At 41.8% G+C, this 27,066-nt stretch overlaps 1 protein-coding gene across 6 annotated transcripts in view; it reads right to left on the reverse strand.

Moving 5' to 3' along the window:
* Nucleotides 1-1,259: 1,259 nt before the first annotated feature.
* The window catches only part of dock9b (dedicator of cytokinesis 9b), a 48,898-nt gene continuing 23,091 nt past the window's right edge, over nt 1,260-27,066 (reverse strand). For 3 of the 6 annotated variants that reach the window (XM_056370517.1, XM_056370516.1, XM_056370518.1), the window contains 48 exons: nt 26,226-26,295; nt 25,372-25,467; nt 24,331-24,465; nt 24,073-24,247; nt 23,840-23,895; nt 23,007-23,081; nt 22,718-22,858; nt 21,812-22,159; nt 21,641-21,723; nt 21,380-21,502; nt 21,195-21,274; nt 20,905-21,092; nt 20,354-20,419; nt 19,898-19,990; nt 19,509-19,620; nt 19,194-19,312; nt 18,015-18,101; nt 17,818-17,907; nt 17,551-17,666; nt 17,218-17,287; nt 16,991-17,116; nt 16,145-16,216; nt 15,904-16,050; nt 15,675-15,758; nt 15,471-15,582; nt 15,189-15,367; nt 14,998-15,105; nt 14,706-14,817; nt 14,472-14,602; nt 12,862-12,976; nt 12,693-12,759; nt 12,141-12,188; nt 11,400-11,467; nt 10,548-10,663; nt 10,318-10,455; nt 10,040-10,222; nt 9,823-9,936; nt 8,827-9,042; nt 8,655-8,712; nt 7,052-7,158; nt 6,185-6,307; nt 5,610-5,723; nt 4,636-4,782; nt 4,242-4,452; nt 3,626-3,816; nt 3,430-3,530; nt 2,904-3,042; nt 1,260-2,268 (listed from right to left, as the gene is read on the reverse strand). In XM_056370517.1, the coding sequence (XP_056226492.1) occupies nt 2,173-2,268; nt 2,904-3,042; nt 3,430-3,530; nt 3,626-3,816; nt 4,242-4,452; nt 4,636-4,782; nt 5,610-5,723; nt 6,185-6,307; nt 7,052-7,158; nt 8,655-8,712; nt 8,827-9,042; nt 9,823-9,936; nt 10,040-10,222; nt 10,318-10,455; nt 10,548-10,663; nt 11,400-11,467; nt 12,141-12,188; nt 12,693-12,759; nt 12,862-12,976; nt 14,472-14,602; nt 14,706-14,817; nt 14,998-15,105; nt 15,189-15,367; nt 15,471-15,582; nt 15,675-15,758; nt 15,904-16,050; nt 16,145-16,216; nt 16,991-17,116; nt 17,218-17,287; nt 17,551-17,666; nt 17,818-17,907; nt 18,015-18,101; nt 19,194-19,312; nt 19,509-19,620; nt 19,898-19,990; nt 20,354-20,419; nt 20,905-21,092; nt 21,195-21,274; nt 21,380-21,502; nt 21,641-21,723; nt 21,812-22,159; nt 22,718-22,858; nt 23,007-23,081; nt 23,840-23,895; nt 24,073-24,247; nt 24,331-24,465; nt 25,372-25,467; nt 26,226-26,295 (5,746 nt within the window). In that variant the 3' untranslated portion in view covers nt 1,260-2,172. Of the gene's footprint in view, nt 2,269-2,903; nt 3,043-3,429; nt 3,531-3,625; nt 3,817-4,241; nt 4,453-4,635; nt 4,783-5,609; nt 5,724-6,184; nt 6,308-7,051; nt 7,159-8,654; nt 8,713-8,826; nt 9,043-9,822; nt 9,937-10,039; nt 10,223-10,317; nt 10,456-10,547; nt 10,664-11,399; nt 11,537-12,140; nt 12,189-12,692; nt 12,760-12,861; nt 12,977-14,471; nt 14,603-14,705; nt 14,818-14,997; nt 15,106-15,188; nt 15,368-15,470; nt 15,583-15,674; nt 15,759-15,903; nt 16,051-16,144; nt 16,217-16,990; nt 17,117-17,217; nt 17,288-17,550; nt 17,667-17,817; nt 17,908-18,014; nt 18,102-19,193; nt 19,313-19,508; nt 19,621-19,897; nt 19,991-20,353; nt 20,420-20,904; nt 21,093-21,194; nt 21,275-21,379; nt 21,503-21,640; nt 21,724-21,811; nt 22,160-22,717; nt 22,859-23,006; nt 23,082-23,839; nt 23,896-24,072; nt 24,248-24,330; nt 24,466-25,371; nt 25,468-26,225; nt 26,296-27,066 lie in introns of all 6 variants that reach the window. The other 3 variants (XM_056370515.1, XM_056370513.1, XM_056370514.1) reach the window with 1 other exon arrangement.

Genomic DNA, 27,066 nt, shown 5'->3' on the forward strand with positions numbered 1-27,066 from the left:
ATATACACATATGTTACATAAATATCAGTATATGTTGATATTATGTAGGGTCCAAAAGCCTGAGAGCACTTTCCCAGAATAGGAAGATAGACATGTTTAAAATTAATATATATTATATATATTTGATTTTCCTGCAAAATAACATGTTAATATGTCGCTTGTCTTTTACAACACGAAGGACATACAGGATGTAGGTAGGGGTAGCGGCTACAGCTACAGCATGATATAAAACATATAAAGAGGTGAATGTTACTATCATCCGTGTCAATCGTGAATTCTTGTATATTTCACCAAACAAACACAAACTCAAACACACACCATGAAACACGAGCAGAACTCACAGATACATGATGTTTAGCAGCCCGACTCTCTGACACAATGACAGTCCAACAGGACACAGTGTGTGTGTGTGTGTGTGTGGGGGGGGGTCCCTGTCAGTGATATGAGGTGGGATTAGCTGGTCTTTTACATTACAGCGAGCACAGTGGAGGTTTTACTGGAGTCAGCATCCCGATGTCTCTCCTGTTTCTCTTCAATGAGCGTGCAGGTCACTGTCATCCCCAGCTACAGCACAGAGCTCCAGTCACCCTGACACTGACCTACACGTTTACTCAGAGAGACAGAGACATATGCTCATATACAAGTTAATGATTATAATTCATTACAGTTCACTTTAGCAGAGAGCCTAAAAAACTTTATGATATATTTTACAGTTTTAGCAAAATACGTCATTACATCCTTAGCAATATAATATCAATATGATATAGTTATGCATGTTAACACCCTTAAATTACTGTTATATGGCGATAATACATCATCAAACAATGCTAGCTAAATAATTAAAAATGTCTGCAGTTAGCTCGCTAACTTTGATTGTGATGCAGCAGTATTATGTATGTTTGTTTAACATTGTGAAAATATAAAAATACTTAGCTGAACCTTGGTAACTGAAAAGTCTGATGTTCAGTATCTAAGTTAGTTAGCCACACAATGCTAGCTGCAAGACGTATGTCAAATCTGGAAGCTAATATTCCATAAACAGCAGACGGTAGAAGTGATAATGCTAAACAAGGTTATACACAAAGAGAAATTACCTGAGGGAAATGACTTTCTCAATATCTGTAAACTGTGATGAAATGTAATTGTTGTAACACTGCCAGACCTAAATGTCATGCTTCTCTTCCTTGAATGATAATAATTGAACAGAGGGGAGAAAAACTGAACAGTGAACATTTCAAATCAAGGCACGGAAGAAGGTATTATTACAGATTTTCATATATTTATAGGTCTTAAACATATTTACATGAGCAGTCATTAAGTAAAAATGTTTGTTTTTATCTCACAGATAATAAAAGGCATCTACATGACAGACAAAGAAACAAAGGGGTAGATTACAAATGGTCACACCCTCATCTCGCATTGCACAGTCGTCTTTCTAATGTCTTTGGCAAGAGTGGTTTCCTGTGCAGTAGGTAGCCTTGGTAACAATAGAAAATATTGCACACACTTTTTTTTTTCTTTTTCTTTACAGAAAATAGGTTAAAACATTGCGGTTCACTTGGCTTTAGACAGTTTTCATACACGTCTATTGGCCTAAAATAGAGTGAATAATTCTTTCAAATGTTCCCGGTGAGAGAAAAGATAAACTCTGCACAGATAAATGCCTCTGCTGTGACAGCGGGGCTCGATGGGAAAGAACAGAAGAAAAGAAATGTAAAAAATACTGAAGAATGTGATAAAGTTACAGCAGAGGCATTTATCTTAAATAAAAACTTTCTTTAAACACTCTCTTACAAACAAAATGGAGCCCTACAGTTAAAAATAGGTACGGTTTAGACTTTGTTTTCAACCTGTGGACAACGTCTCTTGGGGCAGGGTCTAACACACCAGAACAGTGAACATAATGTTGTCAGTCACGGGACTAGATACACGTCTTACATGGGATCAAACCAAACCTTCTGTATGGCTTAAACCTGGTTCCATCGTCTCCATAGGAAACAAGAACAACGGGCTAACAGGAAGTGAACATCACATGATCTGTGTCGAGGAGCAACAGGAGAAAATATACCAGTGGCTTTTACAGGTGTCCTAATTGATTCCTCTTGACTGGCAGGTAGTTTGAACAAACATCCGAGGGCGAGGAAGGCGCGAGGCTGATGTGAAGCATCGTCATCAGAGTGAGCCACTGGTTGGTGTGCCACTGATGGCGTTGAAGATGCCCATCGAGTCAGACAGCGTGCTCCTCGTACCATCCTCCACTGGGTTTATCTACAAAGATTAGCAGGGATATTTACTTATAAATAACCATATAAAAATATACTAAAATCTTTTTTTAAAAGATTGTAGAGTCTTAAAAAGAGGATCTAAAGTATATGTGAATAACGCCAGGCATGAATTTTGTTTTGTGTAAAATGAAATATATGATTCCTCCATTCCTCTATGGACACAACAGTAACTTCAAATGATAAAAGCAGCGTTACCATCCGATCTGCTCAGGCCAGCACAAAGAAAGCAGGAGACAAGAGACGTGGTTAGTGAACGTGCACAAGATCGCAGCGGTGCATAGCATAGCTTCTTAAGGGTAGATCAATAAGCAATGTAACATGAAACAATGAGGAATGTGCAGCTTTAAATATTACCACATGCACATTTGCACAAGGCAACAGGGTAAATATGCAAATAAAGTACATATAAATACAACAAAACAATGGGAGAGCACATAAATTTCCCTTCTTTATATAAATCATCTGTTTGGAAACTTGTTGCTGCAGCAGAATGAGGACCTGAGAAGATTCACATCAGACCTGGTTTCAGTACTTCCTGGATTCGTCTCACTGGACAGTTAAAACACCTTTCTGCAGCTGTGTAAAGTGAAGAGACAGTCGAGTCTGAGGAGTTCCTACCTGTTCGTGCATGATGCTGGACAGCTCCCTGGTCAGGTCCTTGTAGTTGGCCTTCATCTCATCGTGATACTCCTGCTGGTCCTCTTTAATCAGCCGCTCGTTCACCCCCAGCGCCTGGCCGCAGGCGTCCACGAACTGCCTGAGGAGAGATCCACAAGCATTTTTAGTGCCACTTAGAAATGCAGCAGGCAGAGAACAGGAAGTGAGAGGGAAAGTGGAAGGACAGATTTCCACAGACTGTAAGCAGTGGAATAATTATCTGGTTATTATCGTTTTCAATTTCTGTTTAGTTTTAATTCGTTTTTAAAGCAGCTTTGATCGTTTAGTTTAGAAAAACTCAACAAAACATCAAACCATTTTAAAAATGTTTTCACTAAGATCAGCCTCTCGACGACCTGCACACACCAGCGACAGCGTATATGTAACGGTAAGTTTCTGTCACAGACAAGGGGCCAATGCAGAGAAGGAAGAGAAGCTGTGGTTTTACATGTGCAGGTGATTCTGACATCAGTCAGTCAGTCAGTACCTGAAAACCTCTTTGAGCTGTTTGACCTTGTTGTCTGGATATTTCTTGGCACTGCTGTCGTCGAGGAAGGCTCTGGCGTAAGCGAGAGGACCAGCATTCACCTGGAGAACAACGGGGGTCAAAGATCAGACATGACATTGAAGTGATTCATGAGAAGTAAGATGATTTAACGGAGGCTACGTCCATCTTTATTTACCTGAACACTGATACTGCCTTGCAGTTTGAGCTGCAGCCGGATCATGTCCACCTCCAAGGCCGAGCACAGCAGTCGCAGCTCGGCCACCTTGGAGCTCATCTCGTCTATGGCCACCTCGATGGGGCTCAGGTCGGTCTGGTGTTGGTACATGACCGCGATGCGCTTCTTCACGTAAGGGAAACAGTGGGTGGCTGGACAGAAATAGGATTGAGGGAGAGAAGGTACTGAGACACAGAGACATGTAAACATATATATATATATATATATATATATATCAACCACTGTGCATGTAAACAGTCACTGTGCGAGTGGGTCTACAGCCAAGTCACAATCAGTCAGCGTGATTATTAACGAGACAACGCCTGAACTTTGGGATGAAGTGGAGAGAACAGTAATAAACATCTATCTATCTTAACGTTCTAAGGTGAATGACACCTGCAAGGAGGTTGTAAACAACAATAACAGATGGCGACCAGGAAAATAGTCGTCGCTCTGTGCTTCCTGTCGCTGCTACTGTGATGAGGCTGATTAGAGCGACTTGTTTTGGTTCTTTACCGAACGTTAATTCCACATTATATTTCTTGTCGAGTGAGATCGTCACTGATGCGCGACCTACTGGTGAGAACGGTCCGCCGTTTACACTGCTCCTCCACTCCGCCCTGCTTCTTGCCCGACACGGTGAACGGCGTCTCGAACACAAAGCGCCGGATGTTGTGGCTCTTCTCGAAGTCCGTCTTCCTGTCCTCAAGCTCCTTGTCGTCTAAGTACGGCGTGACGTGGGTCACCTGGATGTAGGCGTACTTGGAGTCGAGGTCCTTGGGGTTCACCTGTTGATGAACAGGACACAAAGATGTTTTGGTTTGACTGAACATAGAAAACTGTAACATACCAGTGAGCGCCAGATAGATATCACTCTCATGTCTGTGCGTTAACTACAGAGCTACAGTCTGTAAACTGTTAGCTTAGCATAAAGACTGGAAGCAGAGGGAAACAGCTAGCCTCACTCCCACCTTGCCAGAGTCCTGAATGATCTTGACGTTCTCCTGGCCAAACTTGTCGGAGTAGAGCTTCAGGAGCCTCTGGGAAATCTCTGAGAGCGGAGTGAACTTTGGCTCCTTGTAGATGTATTCCTTTCCATCCTCATCCTCAAAGAAACCCTGCAGAGGAGGGGAAGACGGAGACACATGACCTCTGTCAGCGTGAGCCGCTTTTTCACCAGGAGCTATCTTTAAGTTCGCAGAATAAAAGGCTGAGTTCAAACTTTGAAAAAGAGTGTTTCATTCTGAAAAATTGTTTATTTGTGACCTTTTTATTTAAAATCCTGAATCAATATCTCAAACAAACACTATTTTCCAAAATTTCACTGTTACGATTTCTTAAATTTTACATTAAAGAAAGAATCAGAATCAGTCATACATAGCTGCTACTCAGTCATGCATGTATGGAAAAGTACACAGGGAGGCGTGTGGGTGGGAACAGGCCAGGATAACCACTGAAGAGTGGAGCGAGTCCTAGAGCTAAATGGCTGATCAAGGGGAACGGTTAATGGGGAGGTTACCCAGAGCTTTATCACATATGGTAGATTTACAGAAAAGAGCTAAAGCGCTAGCTTCTGCAACTCGGCAACAAAGATAAAACTACTATTCTCCTACTTTTGAGAATCTAGGAAATCTACAGCAACTTTATGCCACTAATTTAGCAAAAATAAAAACACACGAGCCCTCAGACAGCATTATAATGCAAGGACATGGACAAGCACACCAGGCTAACACACACAGTGACATCACTACACACTTACCGCAGCCTCGGAGGGGGAGGAGAGAAAAAGAGAAATCTCTGTTAAGATGAGTTTTAGTGGGAGTAGATTCAGATTCAGCATGTGGACATGCTTTTATTAAGAGCTTGCATCAATTAATATTCATGCTTGTCAAAAGTTGTTTGTTAATTCAGTGTTACAACATTGAAACTGTGGTTCTTTCGTTACCTGTCCGAAGAAGGCCACTCTGAAGAATGTGCCCAGCAGTCTCTTGCCGGTGTGCATCACCTCCATCACCTTGGTGTAGGCACGGTGGAGGGTGTCGTACAGGTGTGTGAGTTTCTGTTCCAAAACAAAATAAAAAACAGAACAAAAAATAGCAGAAATTGTCACAAACATCAGCAAACGGATGCTGCAGAAATTCAGCTAATGTTAGCCACCATAAGCTACTGGTCAGACCAGACCAGGGGTTTTCAAAGTCTGACACTGACACAACTGCAACCCCCAACAATCCCAAGATGGAACATGAACAAATATTAATGGATTTTGTATAAATACCATGATGCTTTGTGCTTGTGCTGAAATACACAATTATCTAGTTAAAACCCACGTTTGGATTGTGAAAAGCACTGAAAACATGATATAGACATGGTAAATAACCTGCATGTCTGTTTCTATTGCAGGGTTATTGTAACTTTTTAAATGCAAGGTGCACACCATGTTCCCTGGAAGATATGTGTATGCATTTACAGCACCACTCCTGTATATTGCTGGTCTATGGCTGTGCTCAAGGTGCAGGTTACCTCGAAGTCTCTGCGCTGTTCATAGATGGGAATGATGAGCCTGTAGACATCAGCGATGAGCTCATAACGCTCCGCCTTCCAGAGGCCGTCAGCACACTCCTCCAACAGCTCCATCAGCACCTCCTGAACAAACACAGCCACAGATGAATGAATGTAAACTTCACTTTCCCGTCCTCTTTGCAGTTTCAGCTCAGGATATTTAATTTGTTGCATAAAGGGACGTTTCTGCTTGTTCCTATTTGTCTTGGAGGTCGCGGTGAACTGAAACTGAGCAGAATGTCCCAGCAAAGACAGCAGACGTGGGAGGAAATGGACGCATCATCTCCTTTCTGTTTATTGGCGGATGACACTCAGTCCATCTCATAAAGAGAGGAGCTGCTCAGAGCAGATGGACGGTAAAAGCACTTTTCACTGCCGACAGATCTGTTGACCAACTCATAAAAGCTCACACATTCTCTCGCCATCACTTTCAATTTCACTGAGGATTTCAGTTTACTAGAAAACCTGGTCTCAGGCCTCCGTTCAACAAGCCTCTGCCGCTGCTGGAGTGCCCATGAGCAAGACACTGAAACCTCAACCTGCAGGAGCGCTGACCCTGAGCACTTGTCAGATTTTCATTCTGCCAGCTCAGTGAAACAACACAAGTACCAAGCCCTGTGTCAAAGTCTGCTGTTTTCATTTCATGCACTGCACAGAGCAATTGATACTCTTCACAGAGATAAGGCCGTCATTATGTGACACGTGACACCAGCGAAGAACTTAAAAAAACATCCTAAATGCTTGGTCAACACAGCGGGACTGGCAGATGCTCAGAGCACAGTATTACAGGACATGTAACGTAGAAAAGATCACAGCACAACGTCTCACCTCATTGAAGTGAACATCCTGCATCCCTACGTCCTCCATCATGGCCGCCTCCTCATCGATGTTTGGAGTGATGACACGGAAAGCAGAGCATCCCTGTCTGAACATACCTAACACAGAGTATACAGGCAGACAACACGTTTACTTTTCAGTGGAAAAACTGAAAACAAGAATTATTTTTGTCATGAATTAAAAACTAAATAACAACATGGAAGACAGATGAACTGACAAATACACAAATCAATGTTCAATACAAAGTCTTATTAGTCTTATTAGAACATATTTATGGACTCAAATAATCTACAACCCCAGAGAAAACTAGACAAAAGGCAGCAACCAAAACGGCTGAAATAAATAATGAAAACATGCAGGACGGCTAACGTTAGCTTAACATGATCAAGTGCCGACTTCAGGAAAGAAGGGAAGAGGGGAAAAGAGAAGGGAAGAGGAGGAAATGGAGGGAAGTGAGAGAGAAAGGAATAACTATATATTGTAAAATGAGCTAAACCTATTTTAATTTTTTTTCTTCCTCGTATTCGTATTAATTAATTTATTTTCCTACATTTATCCATTTTAATTAATGGGTTTTTTGTTTTTTTTTGGTTGGTGAAAAAGTTGTTATTTCCTTTAAATGAAAATCAGCTGCCAAAGTTAACAATACTTTCACACAAATTTCGATTTTTATTAAAACCCTGCAACCTAGCATTGTATGGAAGCTTATTAGTGCCACCATGACAAAAAAGTTATTTTCACTTCCTCTTGATGACGAGAAAAAAATCTTTTTTTTTTCTTTTTTAAAATCATGGTGGCAGTAATAATGCATTTTCTCATGCATTTTGCAGGGTATCCTTATTTTAAAATAATAATAAGAAGATTATCATTATCATTATTATTATTATTATTATGAAGCTTAAACTACAACTTGTCAAGAGGAGCTCACTCACTTTTTAACAGTCTGACCCGACAATGAACTGTCGACTTACAGAAAACACCTCTGACATTACACAACAGATCCTCTGCAGAGTCTGAAAACAGTAACCGTCCGATACGAGAAGAAAGACGGCCGAGGGATCTTATCTGGGGAATGCAGCGTTGGAAGTGTTTTCAACACGGGAAGGGATGAATGAACCTTGGACAATTGCTCAGGTGGCAGATAAAAGGGTATGTTCCTGTGTGTGTGTGTGTGTGTGTGTGTGTAACATGGAAAAATGTGTGCTGGCTTTATTTAATCCAGTCGAAAAGGCAAAAATTAACAATAAAATAAAATATAATATTTTAGATCATCTGATGAATCAATCATCAATCCAGTAAATCATCTTATTAATTTATTGGTTCCATTAAAACGAAGAATCTGCATCCTTGGCTTTGATCTGAGTAATTTACGAAGTATTCTTGCTACCACTCATTAACTTTCTTCAGAACATCAGATTAATCCATTTTATTAAACTCATTCCAGGATAAGCTTCTTTCTAGCGAGGTAATTCTCACCAGTGACTCATTATACGGCCTCTGTAAAGTGGAGTTCAAAAGGTCAGAGATTATTTACTGTCGAAAGCAGCAAAGGATTACCAGGAGACACACTCACACTCCTACATCCTCCACTCACCTTTTCTCCACAGGTACTCCGCCACCAGAGCAGCAACGTGCACATAACACATGGCTGCCTGCAGGTGAAGCGCACAGGTCAAAGGTTAGCATGAAAACTTTTTAAAAAGCCTCCAAACTGACTCATGTTTTTCCTTAAGAACTTCAAAACAAAAACAAAAACTAAAAAAAACCTCTGAAAGATCTCCATTCTTGTTGTGGATGCGCGCCATGCTGTCCAGCCAGGTCTTGCGGAGCTCAGGTGTGCTGGTGTAGGACTTGGCCAAGCTGTACTGGAGGTCCACCAGCATCTCCGGGTCGTTCTCGTGCTCCTTCATCTGCTCCGTGGCCATCAGCACTGTCCTGATGCGCTTGGTCAGGTCCTTCACATCTGAGGGAAATGCAGTATGCTGCAAAGTACAAAAGAAACAAAACTTTGTATAATTTTTTTACCCTTTGTATGAAAATACCAAGGACTTCTCTTCTATGTAGAAAAACCTGAGGCGCGTTTTAATCAAGATAATTAAAAAAACTATTAATGCCGCATGGAGAATAAAGACACAAACCCTTGTGGGTAGGAAAGGAACAGAATTCACGGCCTCTTCTATTTAAGACTCAAGTGGATAATGAATGGATTAAAGGGTGGAGTATGGTGACTAAAAATACAAAACAAATCCAGAATTTGTGCCTTCTATTAAGGATTTGGGTTTTAAGACATGAATTAACTCGAGCTCATCTTTCCATAGAGCAAGTATTTGATGGAAAACTCTGAATTCATTTGAACAGCTCTTAATAATTTAATTTTCTTACCCAGTTCTTAAAATTGAGACATTAAAAAAAGGGCAGTAGGAGCAGGATGAATGGATCTGCTTCCATCCAACATGTTGCAGCTAATGTAGGAGTGCTCACTCTTACCCTTAAGACTGTGTGGTGCTTATACAGTATGTATATGCATACGAACAGTCTGAGATCACACTCCCAGGATGGGAAGACTTTTGGACTTTATATGTGGAAATGACAATAAACCTTGAGAATCTGGTTTTAATAGCAAAAATTGATAAAGCTGCAATCTTATTTATTTATTCTTTCTTTATTTATTCTTATCTATTTCTGGTGGTCGTGTGTTGAGTTGATGCCAATAAATAAAGCTAAATAAAGAGAGAAGGTCAAAGGTTACTACCACCCCTCACCTTGATGCTCTTGTCACTGTTGGCACAGTTGTTGATGATAGAGAGAGACTGCTGGAAACGGGTACCGCCGATGCCGATGACATCAGCAATCAGCTGACTGACAGCAATTACCACCTGTGTGAGTCGAGAGGAAGAAGAAACTAATCAATCATCTAATGCATGACTTAAGAGCGCACAGGAAAAAATGTGACATTCACACACAATCAGGAAGGTTTACCTGCAGGTGTGTTCGGACAAAAGACCTGCGGCCTGTGTAGTCAAAGTTACTTTTCATGAGGAAGTAGAGGAGATGGGCGGCATCACTGCGGATGGAGCTCAGCTTGGAGTTACAGCACTTTAGGATTTCGTAGCACAGAGAGGCACACATGTCGGCTCGGCCGTCAAAGAAGGTGCAGGGGAACTGGAGGACACGGAGAGAGACGGGATGTGATGCATTTGGGATATATAAAGACAGAGAAAGAAAAATATGATAAAACTAATTCACTAACTATCTACCTTGTAGATGAAGGTCCTCAGAGAGGTGAAGACCTGTTTGAGGGCGGCCTCAGACTGGGGGATCTGCAGGAAGCACAAATGCACCTGGAAAACCTTCTTCATCAGGGGGTTGTGACCCAGATCTGAGGTCAGCTGGGTCTGTGGACACAGGAGAACGTAAGGGCCAACAAACCAGGACACAAGATGTCATGTATTGTGGTTTTGTAAAGCATTTTATGACCAGGTAATACCTTGAATCCCATGATGAAGATGCTAAGCGTGTCCAGTACAGTCAGACACACCTCTGTGGACACGTTGGCCTCCAGCAGACACTGACTGCTCACATCTGCTTCTGTATGAGAGTACACTGCACAGAAAGCACAAGGTCACCGTTAGAGATATCATTTTATTGGAGTAATAAATATGATTTCGGAACATAGAACATGATCTACTCGGGTTTGATTGCTTCTGTGATAAGTGCAAGTGACTACAGGAATATTTGCCAAGTGCTTATATTTCTGCCAAGGATTTATTTGTGGCAGATTAAGTTCTATGATTTTTATTGCAACCATCACTGGCTGCCAATAGAGGTCAGCAAAACACAAAGATCAGGTGATGCCCAGAGGCCCAAGATACAAACATGTCTTCATTAAATCAGGTAAGCACAATGTTATCAGCTAATATTTGTTTATTAATGTTGGATTAAATTATCTGAATATTAGTGAACTCTTATTTTAAAATAAGATCTCACATGAGCTAAGTAAAGTTGTTCAAATCCAACTGTATACAACTTATACTTGCTTTTCAATTCTTACAGTTTTCCTGTGTTTTATTTGAAGTGTTGATCCATGACAAGATATATTTGTGGTTTTAAGAACCAAAAAACCATCTCAGTGTAGTTTTACATCTCCTCTCTCAGGCTTCTCTCTGGAGCTCTAGTGACAACAGGTCTGTGAGCCAATCAGAACAGAGGAGGCTCTGAGTCACCACATCCTACCACATTTATCCTGGCAGAAAACCTTCTACTTTTGGAAGAATTCATGTATATCTCCACTATCTGTCCTATAAAAGTCAGCTGTAGAGATAAGGTGGGAGGGGCTTACTGTTGTTGAAGGTGTGAGAATTCTCCAGAGCTCCCAGCTGCTGTAGGCGGGCGTGCAGGATACCTGCCCTGTTACGAGACACAGGTAGAGTCAGAGACTTCCTGTCTGGAGCTACAGGCCCCGCCCCCTCCTGGCTCCTGTTGGGGAGAGGAGAAACACTGTTACTGGTAAGTCTGATTGTCAGTTAAAAGCCCCATATTTTACACTTTTATTTGAAGTGTTGATCCATAAGAAGGTGACTGCTTTGTTGTGACATCACAAAGTTACAGAAGTCCTGACGGCTGGTTTTAAGGCTCAGTTTCTGAATACAGGCTGTGTGCATTTCTCTGTGGACTGAGGCTTTGATACTTTCACAGTATTAATATAGAAGCTAGAGCTGATCTATAATCACACTACACATGGACACAGACCTTTACACTGGATGTGAAAAAGACAGTCTGAACTGGAAGCATCATGCATTTAATTAAGTAAAGTGAGAGAGAGAAAAAGACAGCGATCTCTTACCCATGCAAGAGGGGCCTGGGGCCGGGACATTAACCACAAAACAACTTGCCAGCAGTGTTAGAGATGAGAGAACAAACCAAGAGCAAGGGGTTAAAAGGTTCAGCATTCAGGTTATCTTTGAGCTCAGGTGTAAGTCATATTATTACATAGATGATAAAACATTATTAGTTTCAGCTCAAGAATAAATTCATAATTTCAGTATCACATCAGATATGAACAGAGCGACATGTACTCTACCTGGCGATGAATCTCTTCCCCATGTATCTGAACTGATGGAGGCAAACTCTGCAGGACAAAACACACAGCGAGAGACCATTATCAGAATCAACACCTGACATTCAAGCAAAGAGAACAAATATACTGAGCTTCCTGTTTTAAAAAAAAAAAAGACTTTTGTCCTGGTTTGTAAGGACAAAATGATTCCCCCATTGTACTGAACTTTAATAAGTTCCAATTTTAGACATGAAGGTCAGTTTACTCGTCACAAGGAGGACGACTCTGAAGGGAGTTCTCTAAAGTCATCAGGGTCAGTTGAAGGCTACAAACACCCAACGAGAGACAATCTCCAGCTGCATTATGAGCATTGTAGGATTGAGCACTTGTGGAGAATGATCCATAATAGGAAAGTCAGGATATATCAGCCTCTCTTCTTTTTCTCTGTCTCTTGTGAGTCGTCCAACTCTTCCTTTAAAGTGCTAGCTTCACGTTAGCACTTGTCTGGTTAGATTAAAACTAATGCTAACAACACACATATGTTATCATACGGAGGTTGTCTAGTTCTGTACTTACTCTATTAATGTAAAGAAGTCCATTAGTTCTGAGGAAGCTGCTTTGTTCCAGTAAGCAAAAAGGGCCTCTGAGAATGATGAAATGGTGAGAAAATAGTAAGAAAAGATTGATTCTGGGACTGTTGTTAATATCAACATGTGTCAAACTCAAGTGAAGCGGACTGTCCTACCCTCCGACATGCTCTTGAGGATATGCAGAAAGCACATGAGCAGGTTTTTGATCTCATCCCTGTCCAGTTTGTCACAGCGCAGCACAGTGCTGCCCAGAGCCGACGCACACTGGTTCTGATGCAGGCAGAAAGGAGAGAGAGAGAGAGAGAGAGAGAGAGAGAGAGAGAGAGAGAGAGAGAGAGAGAGAGAGACAGACAGACAACAAAATGAGAGAGAAAAACTTCTTCGTTATCAGACGGCACAGTTGCAGGAAACATCAACACTTCAAAGAGATAGAGAACATCACTCAATCAAGCCAAATGTCAGAGATGAGAAATGTCAAGAATTTTCCTCGGAGGAGAAAAGTTCACATGAGCCAAAAAAGTAACGTTTGCTGAAGCGAGATAAAAACATCAATTGGAGGTTTGAAGAAATACATTCACAGCCACATTTTTTTTTTTTTAAAGTATATTTTTTTGGGCTTTTTATGCCTTTATTGGACAGGATAGTAGAGAGACAGGAAATGGGGAGGCAGAGAGGGGGAATGACATGCAGTAAAGGCCGTCCGATGCGGGACTCGAACCGGGGCCAGCTGCAGCGAGGACTGTAGCCTCTACACATGGAGCGCCTGCTTAGACCACTACGCCACACGACGCCCCCACAGCCACATTTTAGCATCTGAGGGAATAAATGAATCGAGGTCAGTTCAACCTCCGTCGGTATAAAAACACACTCCCTCATGTGGGACACTCAGAGGAGAAGAACGCTGGGAGGATTTTGGACACATTGTACAGATATGTTTTAAATTCACTGGGACTAAAAGTACCAAAAGCATCAAATCTGGTTTCCTGAAACAAATCTGTACAACTGTAGCCAAAAGCTGCTGGAGGAGAGGTCACAGAGGTCACAGAGGTCACAGAGGTCAAACAGAATACTTGTATCAGTATGTTCTCCTCAGGATTTCCATCCACACTCTGGCCTGCAGCCTGCTTGACAGTATCGCTGTCACTGTCCTGCGGCAGGTCAGGGAGGGGCACAGTGAGGAGGGAGAAGTCCATGGTGACCCGCTTAGGTGGGACTCGATCCTCGGGGTCCGAGGGGAGAGGGGGAACGTTGACCGAGTGCCTCCTAGTGAATCTCTCTTTTTGGTGGAGTTGGGAAGTTACAGAGCGAGAAGAAGGGGCGTGGGGGCTCTGGAGGAGGGTTATTATTAGTAATGGGTTTGGTGTTAAAAGAACAAATCTCATTCACTCACAACCTGCATTATGTATGAAAATAAATATATGGACACTATATATACAAATAATGACAAAGGCATAAATATTCCTTATAATATCATCTGAAAACAGCAGCAGACCCTTTAAAGTATCATTAATACTGCAAATGAAGAAAGTTAGCAGTAGGACAGACAGAGGAAATACATTTTACAACACCCCCACTGGGTTATCTGTATCTATACTGGTTTTATTTACAGACCGACTGAGATTTTAAAGGTAGAAGAGGTGTGTTTGAGAAGATCTGGGCCCCCTTGATCTGTTGGAATCACATTAGGCAGGAATCTTTAAATGGCCATTATGAACAGACAGAAAACACCAATATTATCTTGTCCAAACATCATGCATCCATGTACCTTCTCCAGCGAGTTGGTCTTCTCACTGCTCTTGTCCAGCAGGCTGTTTCCAGAGTCGGTGGAGACCAGGGAGCCTCTGGAGTCTGCGTGGTGAACCGAGCTGACGTTGGGGGTGGAGCTGTGAGGGGACGCTGCAGGGACAGAACAACATGCCAGAAGAGAATATGCATTCGTAACCACTGGACAATTAAATCTTCTGTTAGTTTAAATAAAGATAATGAAGGAAGGAGTCACCTGTTCCAGAGATGACCCCGAACACATCTTTGTGCAGAGCATTTTCTATGCAGCTCCCGGGTTTCTGCGGCGTCACCATCGAGTTCTGCACCAGAGAGTCCTCCCTCGCGTTCTGGGACGGCAACAAAGCGTTAGAGAGCTTTTATTGTGAAAGTACAATAAAAGCATCACCCATGTTGAGCTGTCATTAACCCAGTACTCAATGTTTTGGAGGGACAGCAATTCTGGCACATGCTGGGAATTGCTGGTACAAGCTGCTGTTCAGGTTCCCACCACTAGGTGTCAGGCTTACATTGAGGTTGCTGAGAGGAGCTGACTCCTTGATGTCGAGTCTGTGGACGTTCTCCTGGAGCAGGCCAAACATAGGGAGGTACAGGGTGGCAAGTCTGGCCTGTTGGCTCTGGAGTGACACACAGAAGGTGATCAGGAGGTGATAGACAAAGTTTTGATGATCCGAAGTCGGTCGCGAGGTGTATAACTCACTTTCGCAGCATAGCGGTCGTCGAATGTGTGTTTGATCATCAGTCCCTTGAGCACCTGGATGGCGATCTGACGGATCTCCCGGAACTCCTGAAGAGCCCCGCCCACCTCCCTCAGCAGCAGCCCCACCAGGAAGTGGTTCCGACAGAAATCATCGGTCAGAGAATAGTCCAGCTGGAGATCTGCAGCAAGCGTCAATCAACAGAAATCCCTTTCAAATTACAGACATGAAGCTGTTGCACAGAACAGGATGCAGAGAACAAGCGTGATATCAGTGGCACTTACCTTGGAACCTCTGTATTCTGCCTTTTCCAAAGGGCATGGGCAGATTAAGAGGAACATAATGCTCGTGGCTGCAAACAACCCGCAGGAACTCAAACTTGAACTCATACAAAGTCTGGTAGGAACACAAGAGAAAGTAGCTTTATATAATGATGAATAACTTGGATTAAAACCATTAAAGAAGAGGCAGCGGCTGATCCTTTTAACCTTTGGGTCTCCAGGCATAAAGCAGTTCATGTAGTTGTTGATCTGCTTGAAGACGAAGCCTCTGTCCATGAAGGTGAAGCAGCGCTGAGTGAAAGGGGAACAAATACAGTAAAATGGGAGTGAGGATGATTTAGACACAACTCCACAGTACAGCCTAAACTGAATTTTCCGAGCTCATTAACATATTAAATCACAATGCTGCATTGCAGGCGCAGGTAGGAGTGCCAACCTTGATGAACACTGCCAGGCTGTGGTTGGCATTATGAGCTGCGTCCAGGTTGTCCTTGTATTTCTGGGTGATGTGCGGCATCAGCATATTGACCAGAGTCTCCACTGAGTGGTAGAATGATGCAGAAAAACGCTGGTTCCTGGACAGCTGGACAACAAAAAGGATACAGAGGAGGAAAGATGATTTAGTCTTGGAGGAAAGGGGTTAAAGAAAAGAAAAGGAGACTTAAAACAAGACCGACCTTGACCTTTCCACTCTCCATGAGATAATGCGCCACTGATTTCACCAGAGCTTCAAAGAAGAACCACGAGTGCTGCGACACAAACAAACAAAGTCAGCGCAAGGAAAACTACCAAACAATATGTGTAAAGGTTCAAACACAAGATGTCCAAAAAGAAAAATCACTTAAGCTTCTATTTTTGTGCTCAGCAGACATTTTTTCGGAATATGTAAAACTTCATTTGAAGTGAGAAAACAAATATTGAACAAAGAGCAATACTGCCACACAAAGGCAAAAAGCAGTAACTGCATATTTTGTAATAATATGTAGTAATAATAATAATAATGATAATAATTATTATCATTATTATTATTTGTAGAGACTGTGTTGTGCAGTATTTTTAAAGTCATGTTTCATGTTTCTATTCATATTTTCTTGTGTTAATTTAGATTTTCTTGTTGTTTTCACTCAATATTTTTTGCTTCTATTTGTTTGATCACCTGTAGGAAGTCATATTATCTTCTATTGTCAATCCTTGTGTTCTCTAAAATTAATCATTTTTAATTAATCTTAATTAGGTGGAGGCTTCAAATAAGCTAATTTGGGTTTTCTGCTAATCCCTGTGCTGGATGTTATTTATCTTTGCTATTCCATGTGTGTCTTTTTAATTATGCAAATAGAGAAATAAGAAAAAATGTCCAAAATGTCTCATCTGTTTTATTATTATTATTGATGTTTCGACATGTTTTAATTCTGGTTCATCTGTGTAGAAGTGGTTGTTGGGCACAAAGGATAATCTGCCTAAAATAAAAAGAAATAAAAGCCTGAAAACTTTCACCCTGTGACTGTAGCGATGAATGAATTTACCTTTAGCAGCTTGTTGCTAGTCAGGAAGTCAGTAGATGGCTTGAGTATGGCTGTCATGGCTTTGGCCAGCTCCTCGTGGACTGTTTTTACATTGGTGGAGGAATAAGGTTCTGGCTTAAACACAAACTGAGAATAAAGAGGGAGAGAAAATAAATCTGGTTATTACATCTTCATTTCTACAGAAACACTGTCTGCATATGAATAAATATAATAGAGAAGGACCGCACCTTGACATAAGACCTCAGGTAATGCTCAAGTCCCTCTTCATGACACTGAGCCACAACATGAACCATCACCCTGAGGAGGAAGAAAGACAGAGAGATAATAATATGAAAAAGTCATAGAATACCTTTAATACATTTAAGGCCCTGACACCTGTGCACTCACCTTCAAAGACTGGTACCACACACAATGAGATATAAGACACACACATGGAGTGTGTGAGCTACAGGTGATTCAGGCTATTGAAGAAAATCAGGGGAATATGCTGCTTTGGAATAAGAACCAGATAAACGTTCATCACATGTAACATTTCATACATGTGTGTGCGTGTGTCTTGCCTGGTCACGTTGACAGCCACATCCTCATGCGTGGCTCTGGTCAGGACACAGAACAGCTGGTTGAGGACGGTGGGCAGGAAGTTGACCATCACGTGACCCTCCATTGCATGGAGACTCTAGAAAGGAAATCAGAAAAGACAAAAACATGTTGAATGTGGCTTTTTCGTGTTCCCTTCAATGTGAGGTGAAAAGACTGTATTTGATGGGGCATGAATGATGGGGTGTGTTTTCCCTGAGGGCGCTGGAAATAAACGGAGCTGTGCAGACCTTCAGGTATTTCACCAGCTCCCCCTCTGATGCTTGTTCTGACATCTCCATGTTTTGACAGTGGTGGAAGAAGTTTTGCAAGTGCTGGTCCTAAAGGAAACAAGTTATTCTAATGTATATTTCACTTTTCATCCGGAGATCAATGAACAGACTGTAATCAAATGAGTGTGTGTGTGTGTGTGTGTGTGTGTGAATACCTGAGTGTAAACCGTGGAAACAAGATGAGTTGAGACTTTGAACAAGGGTTTTCCTCCATCGACCCATTTGATCTCTGAGGCTGAGTGCTGCGATAACAAGTGGGCAATAATTACTGAACTGGATACTGAATAAAAACTGCACTGTGCCAATGCATATACAACATGATCATACATTAAATGTTTAAATTATTTCACTATCTATAATCTTTGTACTCTAGGAGAACATGCTGATTCGGTACATGGCTGAAGTGTACTGTATAATAGACACAATAAAGCTTTTTATAACTGGATTCTTATGAAACAAAAGGCACAAATTAAACAAGACATTGCTTCATTCTCCAGTGCACTAGCACTGGAGAATGAAGCAGAAAAACAGTGATTTCTTGGGAAAGCAAATTAGAAGCTTCCTGGTTTTGACAGTTTTTTTGTTTTTGTTTCATTTAGAATTAAAACTGTATGAGGCCAGTCAGTGTTAATCTACCCTCAGAACTGCACAGTGTTGAAATTATGGATAGTTCAAACAAAGGAAACTTCCTTTTACAAATCAAAGATTAGTCTTTTAAGGCCCTTAAGGAAACACATGTACGCAGACAGAAATCCAGTTTCCCTCCGACTGACTAAGTAGATGTTACAAAGACTGTAGAACAAAGATTGTAGAAATCTTGAATTATTTAAACAGTGAAACCACAGACACAAAATGGTTGTGGGGTTTTTTTTTTTTCTTTTCTGCCTTTTACACATGCAGTTGAATTTAAGAGCATCATGCACAAAAGCCACATACATTATACAGTTTTAATTACATTTACATTAACCGCATTAGCCATAGTGGTAAAATGCTATTGATTGTTGGCTTTAATGGATCACATTTTAATACTGATCAGATTTGCAAGCATTTTATGTGCAAGCCTTTTGGATCTCTATAAGGCCCCAGTCCTTTTATAGTTAATTAGATGTTTATCCATTAACCACTAACTGAATCTAAATTGTTTTGGAGCAATATGTGAAAATACTTTGTGCTACAAAACAACTCAGGTCTAAAGCTCTTACATCCTTAATGCAGCAAACAAACAATGACTTGCAAAAACTTGTTCCAACGTGGTTCTGGAAGCTCAGCAGGATTTGGGTTCACCTTTAGTGCAAAGCTTTAAAAAAGTAATAATAATCATCTTTTCTTCCCACCTTGGTGACACCATCCTGGGAGCCCAGGTACCCGGCGGGTAGATTGGCAGCCACAGACAGCTGCTGTTCATTCATGATGACTCTGCCATCCCTCAGCAGAGGCAGCCAGGCTGAACCCACTGTGGGTGAAGAGCAGGTACAGTCACTTGTTTGTAAAGCAGTGGTTGCAGCAGCGTGACAATCGGAATTTCAAATAACTCCACCTACTGTGTAAAGTCTGCCTGTATCAAACATTAACTGGTTATATTGTCAGACATATTAAATCCCTGCTCTTGTTTCCATTCTGTGGGAGAAGCGATGAGTGAAAGCTCCCACCTGGAGTCTCCACTTGGTCTTTCTTCTTGCTGTTGCTGTCACAGCTAACGTGATAGAAGGTGAAGAGGAGGTGATGCTTCTCGTGCAGCTGGGTCGGCAGCTCTATCTTTATCTGGAGGCGAGAAAAACACACAGATTCCTGGGGTTGGTTCCCTAATTCAGAGGAGGCTTTGTTCGGGAAAATGAAAGTGAGAAATGCCTGCAGAGTATTTCCGGTGAAGATTCAAACAGTGTGAGAAGGAGTGACAGGTACCTACATACTTCAAAACACTGTGAGCATATGCCATATGTCTCTCTACTGGTGTTTTTTTAGCAATTAAATCAGCTGCGAATAAGAAAGATTCCAATATCCACTATGCTAATATGAGGAGCATGAACATGGATATCACCTCATCGTAGAACTCGGGGTTCTGCTGGTGGTGCAGGATGGCTGCATACGCCTGCTTAGTGAATAGAGGAGCTCCTGGACGACCGTAGATGCACTGCAGGAGGTAATCAAACACGAGAGAAAGATGAGTGCGTCTTTTTACACGTACCATCACAACGTTAATGAATGAGGTTGTAGTTGTTGGTTTGCAGAGGTGTAACGTCTGTCCATGTCAAATCCTGCAACCAACGAGTCCCAAGTCAAAAAAACAGCAAGTCAAAAGTCAAGTAAAGTCCCAAAGTAAAGACCCAAGAGTCCCAAGTCAAAATTCCCATGTGAAGACCAACAAATCAAAAGTCAAGACCAATGTGTTCCAAGTCCTAAACTAATCAGAGTCACATGCGACTCGAGTCAACACCTCTGTTGGTTTGAATTCTGTCATTTGAACTTCTGCAGTATACATGATATGTTACTGCACCTTCAGTGGCTGAGCTTCATCCTCATCAGAGTCCTTGAATTCAATGCACACAGCGATGTTCCTCGCCTGAAGAGAGGAGACGAAAAGTGGGAAAAAAAAAAAAAAAAAAAAAAAAAGAGGCAATATTATAATGGAAAAGCAAGACCTAGAATCAATTTCATGCCAGACACCTTCACAACTGTGCCTCTGTGCGTCTATTTCAGGTGTCTGTTAGTTTCAGGAAAATATTTCAGGCTGAGGATTGCCAGCTCTCGTTAAAATAAAAGAGTGCAGAAAGACAAATGAGGGAGGGAAGGCAGGCTGGGTTCCTATATGGAGCTGACCTCAGGAAAATAACATCCCACTATTAATATATTAATCAGAAGCTGCTGCTGCTGCACAAGGATAATTCTATCCAGCTCTGCTGCTTGGCTGAAGGAGCTTGAGGCGGTTGCCAGTTGTCCCACAAAATGATAAGAGAATGTCTGCCAAACAAAAGCATTACTTTCCAAATAGAGTACGGCATTCTGTTGCCGTTAGCGTTATATGCTACGGATCCTTGCTCTATGTACCTTAGCAAAGGATTTCTGCCCATCGTACTTGAGGAGTTTGGGGTAGACATAGAGGTGGTTTTTATAGATGGTGAATGGCTGGGAGCACTTAGCAATGCAGGGTACGAACTCCTCCACCTCCAGGAGAGCGCTGCCTGGCCCGTTGCCTTCAAAGTTCCTCACAGGGATATAGGAGGAAGTGACACAGTCTGCAAGCAGGAAATGGGAGGAGTTACGGAGTTCAAGCTTAAAGTCTTATGATTATAAATAGATGGCTCAACGTGATTTTGTAAATATTTAGAAGGGTTTACTTGTTACATCCGGAGCCACACTGTCAATAGTTACATCTAAGTTCCCTAAGAGCACAGGGAGTTTGGCCATTTTCTCTGGTCTGTTGGGAAAACAGAGACAAAAACAAGCGATTATAAAAATGTATTAAAAACAAGTTATAGTGGTATCTTAAAAACAGGGAACAAGAGAAGGAAAAAAAACGCACTTTCTGAAGTCAGTGAGCAGTTTGAACATGTCCTCATCTGACAGCTTGCTGCTGTCCTGTCTGTAAAGAGCTGAGAAGCGAGCACTTTTGTCCAAAGTTCCTGACGCATCTTTGAACACAGGCCTGCAGAGACAGAAAATAATACATTTCATGCACTGGAGAAAGAGCAAATTTTTAGTCTACATTGGTGGTTATAAACTTGCACCAGACTACTCCTTCAAAGACTGAAGACTACAGAAATGCACGATGGTTTTTTTATACCTTGCAGCCCAAGCGAAGGGCATCCTGTACTGTCCCAGTCTGCTGCAGGCCGTCTTTGCATTCTTCAGCACCTTCTGAGCCATCTGCAAAAGAAAACAGGAGATTCATTTTACTAATTAATCATACAAGAGGACGACTGTTACTGAGATACATCTCTGTAAATGTGCATACCTTCGCAGAGTCTGAGCTCTTCATATAGGGTTCAGTGCAGTGAGTAATCCCTCCCTGCAGGACCTTCTCAACCCTGGCCACTAGGAAGATGTCTGGATGGGGGCATGTGACTGAGAACACCCCCTGTCTGGGGTAATCGAGAGCCCCGTCTGGGAGCCCACTGGCCAGCCTGCAGCCTCCCAGGAGACCGTCATCTCTGCTGCCGTTGATTTGCAGCTCCTGCCCGCTACCAGAGCCTGACGTCATTTGTCGGACCAAAGGATGATTGAGATCCACGTGGAAGTCGGCTGAGATCTTTCTACTGTTCTGGACGTCGAAGAGGGACAGAACCACATAGAAAGGCTCCACCTTTGATGAAAGAGAAGAGGAGGGAACATATTTTTGTGGTGGAGGACGAGAGGCAAACAGAAACAGTTCGGTTTAAACTGATCCTTCCTAATGCGCTTCTCATTTTCCATCAAGTGAAAATGTGCCATTCATCCTCCCATTCACTCTTTCCACCGTGCGTGTCCATTACACATTAAACCCACTTGTGAGTGAGTGTGAGAGTGTAGCAGAGCTAATAGCTGTGGTCTCCCAGCTGAGCGCTGAGAGTAGAGGAGGACTCGTTGGAGAGCGACAGCAGGAAACCAGCCTCAGATTGATGCTAATGCATGGTGGGAGGCCCAGGCTGGTTGCTATGGTAGCATGGTACCCTTTGCCAACAACACCCGTTTTGACGGCGGAGAGCCAAGTGGCCCATCTGACCTGTCTGTGATCTTCTTAACTGATTTAGACCTCGCCCTCGTTTGCTAAAGGACATTTCCTGAAATTAATCTGGAATCACTTGTGCATCAAAAATAGATAAAAATAGATAGAAAAACACCATCGACTCTATTTGACTGGTGGGTTTTCACTGAAACATACATTAGTTGTCGGCCCTTCTTCATTCTCTGCAACACAGCCCTGCAGGTTGAAAGACAGGTCGTTACAGCTGACCAGGACTCTCTTCCCAAACTTCTCTTCAAACTGCCGCACGTCCGGCTCGATGCCGGAGAAGTCCAGTTTCTGCAGAAACAGGAGATGTTGTCAGAGGGCTTCAATCTGTATTGAAATCAATAAACAGCAGGAGCGCAAACTGACAGCTGTGCTAGTGAGAATTCAAACACTCATACAGACTGCACAGGACTCTGTGGGAAGGTATTATCTTCGTCACCTGTGTGTAAGGGTCCAATGTGAACAGTTTCAGCCGAGCTTCACTTCGCATTTTGGACTCAATGTCTCTGGCAGTCTGTGAAAAACAAAGCAAAAACTGTAGTTCAAAATCATTGTGATTTATCATTCAAAAGAGAAGCTTATGAACAATGTACCCCAAGGACAAAACAACGTTAATTCAAATCCACTTTTGTCTTTGTGAAGTCCAAGTCTGCTCCCGTTATCTTCACATCTCTCCTCCTCTGTATTTTTCTCACAAGGATTTCGTTTACTTTAAACCAGGTTCTCAAACTTTTTCACACAAATTAAGTTGAACAGTTTGTCTTGTGGGAAGATGTTTATTTGAAAAAGTTAGAAGGTCACATTTGAAAGGTTGAGTTTGTAAGAAAATAGTTTTATTGCTGCACAATAAATATATGGACTGTATTTATATTCATTAATCTGAGATTTCTTTCTGAAAACAGCTGTGGTCCTGTGTTGATATAAAACATTTTTGCTTTAAGACTTAAATACAAACTACATCTTTAAGTGTTTGTTTTCAGACTGCCATGTTCCACTGATGTTCAGCACCGATGCTGGCCTCATCTGGCCTCTACATTTGGAGACCATACACAGTATACCAGATGCTTGCTTGGTTAGCAACAACAGGAAAATGTGGGAACCTGGTTGCAGAAAATACATCTGTTTAGCTATGCCACTAGAAGCAAACCTCCAGTTACAGTTTGCACATCTGGATATCCAAAGCAGCTCCTCAGCAAACTGATGCATAAAGGTTGAGCTGCAGGTGCTGAACATCGTTTTAACATGTTGTTGTAGATGGAAAAAACAACCCACCTGAAAGCTGTCTTGAAAACTTCCGGAGGAGAGGTCTGTTTTTCCATGTTCCTCATCTGTTGGAGAGATCAACATGAGCCCTGTGCTTAAGCAATTATATGAAAACATAATGACGTGTTGGTTTCTCCACCTCCATGAAAAGGGAAGGAGAATTATTGATAATGAAGTTGTATGTCGGGAATGAGCAAGTTGCATAAGGAAGCTGGATATAGGAAAAATGCACAAAAACACACCATCATGCAGGTCTCCATTCCTCTTCTCCTGCATGGCCTGTTCAAAGCTGCTGTGGAGGATCTTGTTGAGGGTGGTGATCCACTCCTCCATCTCTGCTTCACTGTCGGCAGCCAGCAGGAACGTGCTCTTATCCTGCATCTTGAGCTCAAAGGCGAACCGACGCACTTTGCTGTTCTAAAGACCCACAAATACTAAATTAAATTAATATTTCTAAACTCACTTTTAGTCTGTTGTATGGTTTCAAAGGGCCCTAGTACCTGAACAACCCCCATGCATGAGTCAAGGAAGATGGTTCCTTTGGGTTCTTTGGAGGTGTTCTCGTCTTTGTAGAAGTTGAGGTTGTAAGACCCATCTCCAAGCTGAGCCAGATGGAAGTACCTTCTCTTGAAGGACTAGAGGATGAAAATAGAGTTAAACGTTAACATTGCAAACTGCTTCTTCCTCTATAAAAATACCGTGGAGGTGGGGATGGGGCATGGGAAAGCTCAAGGGTGAAATTAAAAACTATGTCAAGTTACGGGCTCCCTTTAGTAAAGGCTGATTTGATTTCCTCATGTTCAAAGGGAGAAAGACAATGCTGTAATGAGCTGCTACTGATCAGCTGAGCTTTGCTCTCGAAATAACACAATCAACTTACTCTGTAAATTTGACTTTACTCAGCTACAGCTAGCTTGTTGTTTGTTTAATCATAACATTTTATTAACTTAAAGGGGCTCTTCATCAAAGCATATGTCATATCATACAGTGGGTTTCCTGAAATCATTAAAAATAATTCTGCTAATGTTTCTAAATAACTTCATTTGATGAGTTAAGTAAATGATCAGTTGCACATTCAGTCAAATCATGTCGAGCTCTGAAAAGTACGGTGGCCCTGAGAGCTCAACACACTGCAACTTATAAAAGAAAATATGAGCAAATAGACAAAACACAAACAAATTCAGAAAACGTCTTCAACAATTTAACACCACACGTGCTGCAAATGCTCACAATACAACCTAAAACAGTATTTGCAGTGTGTTTGTGTTTTTTATATTCTGAAATGTGTGTGTTTTGTCTCACGAGTTAACAGAACATTGTTATTATTAATAATGAATTCCAGCTTATGATTTTAAGTCATACTGTTGTTGAGGAAGAGAAGGAAGTTTTTACAGAGAAAAGACACAGTTGCCACAGTGGCTTAAAAACAGTCAACATTAAACATTAAAAGGGATCCGTGTTGCTTTTAGTGTCAAAGCAGAAAAGAATGAGGGAGTAGGTTCATTTAATCACAAGTAAAACTTTCACTCCTCTGTACTCACCCGCATAGTAACACTGATCGCACTGTTCATGTTGCCTTTGTACAGCCATCCATGTTTGGACACTCCTCCCTTCTGAGATCCGAGGGAGGCCGTGTCCTGCAGGGGTGGGGAGCAGAGGACACACATTAACGCATAACTTCAGCCTTTTCATGAACAAAACATTTATATTTAGAGTATATACTGTATATCATTAGGTCAATACATATACACACTCCCACACACACGTTAATTTACACATTTTACTTTGGAGGAGAGTCCTGCATCGACTGTCTATTCAGTCCTGAGAAGAATCCTCTTCATTAAGATCAACACTGCACTTCTCTAATCCCAGGTGATTTCCGCCATGACGATGTGTCCACTAAAGGTCACTGACCTTCAGTTAAATCAATGCCCAGAGCGAGGTAATGATCGGGAAGGGATGTCCGTTTAAAATGCTACAAATGTCATGAACAGCCAGAGGTTGGCTTGTAAAAGAGGAGTGAAATTATGTTGGGTAATAAATTAAAAGAATAGTTTTTCTTGTGTTGTTCAGTGAGGCCTAGAGAAAGGTTGAACTTATTGCCCTTGTAAGGTCATTGTTAATAAAAAAAAAAGCGAAACACAACTGTCTTTGCTGGTTTAAACGCAGTTCCACCTTGAGGCAGCGGAAAGCGGCTGACCAACAAAAACCTGGTCTTCAGTCAGTGGCGCAGGATCTCACTGTTATTTTTAAAGGCACATTATCAAGAGAGTAATATAAGAATAAGAAGGTAAAATGTGCTTCAGATGTTCGGATAAGTCAGAACTGTGAGAGGACAAACAGGGTTTCCTGAATGAAGGAATGAGGAGGGAAAGTTTGCGATTAGTGGCTGTACCTCATCTTTTTCCACGTCTTCATCCACCTCAAACAGGTGAGCCGCCAGTTTCTCAGGTCGTAACACCTTACTGAGAGGAAAGGTAGAATATAGGTCACAACAACAAAACATAAACAAGAACACATACTGTATGTACCCAATACCAATTTGATCAAATCCATTTTTATCACTTACGATATACATAACAGTACAAAGGTGGTACAAGGCTCTATCCTTGGAAAAGTCAGAGGGAGGATGTGATATTGGTAACCAATGCAAAAATATCGGGATAGAAATAATATGATCAAGCTTCTCAGGTCTAGAGATCTGCTGGCAGAGAAAATGCACTCAAACAATCAGGATTTCTGCCTCTGTGTCGGACAGATTCACACAGATCTTGGCCATGGTACATTTTTAAAAGGGCAGATTTGATCACGTGTCTCAAAGCTAAGAAAGGATTAAAAAAAGGGTTAAAAACTATAAACCAAATTCTCGACTGTGTGGCTCTAAGAAATATTCTGATGTTTGAGAATTCAAAATAAGTTTGTTTTACTTTATTTCAAGACTACTCAGGAATGTTTCTAACTTTAGGATTTGGCTGAAACACAGCAGCTGCTTCTCCTGTGAGCAGCTCAAACCCCAGACGGACAGTTTGCCCTTTGACTTTTACAAGAACCCGGTTTGCTCTGGGGAATGACTAGCGTAAGCAGTGTCGAGGCCAAGGCCAGGGCTCCTCTAGTTTCTACTCTACAATGTTTTAAACATGACACACAACATCTGTAAAGCACATTCCTGTCCTGAAGGAATTTGGCTCAACCTTAGGACAAATAATGCATTGTAGGATTTCCTTTATGTTATAGTG

Source organism: Seriola aureovittata, chromosome 24 (genome assembly GCF_021018895.1).
Source record: "Seriola aureovittata isolate HTS-2021-v1 ecotype China chromosome 24, ASM2101889v1, whole genome shotgun sequence".
NCBI classification, from domain to species: domain Eukaryota; kingdom Metazoa; phylum Chordata; class Actinopteri; order Carangiformes; family Carangidae; genus Seriola; species Seriola aureovittata.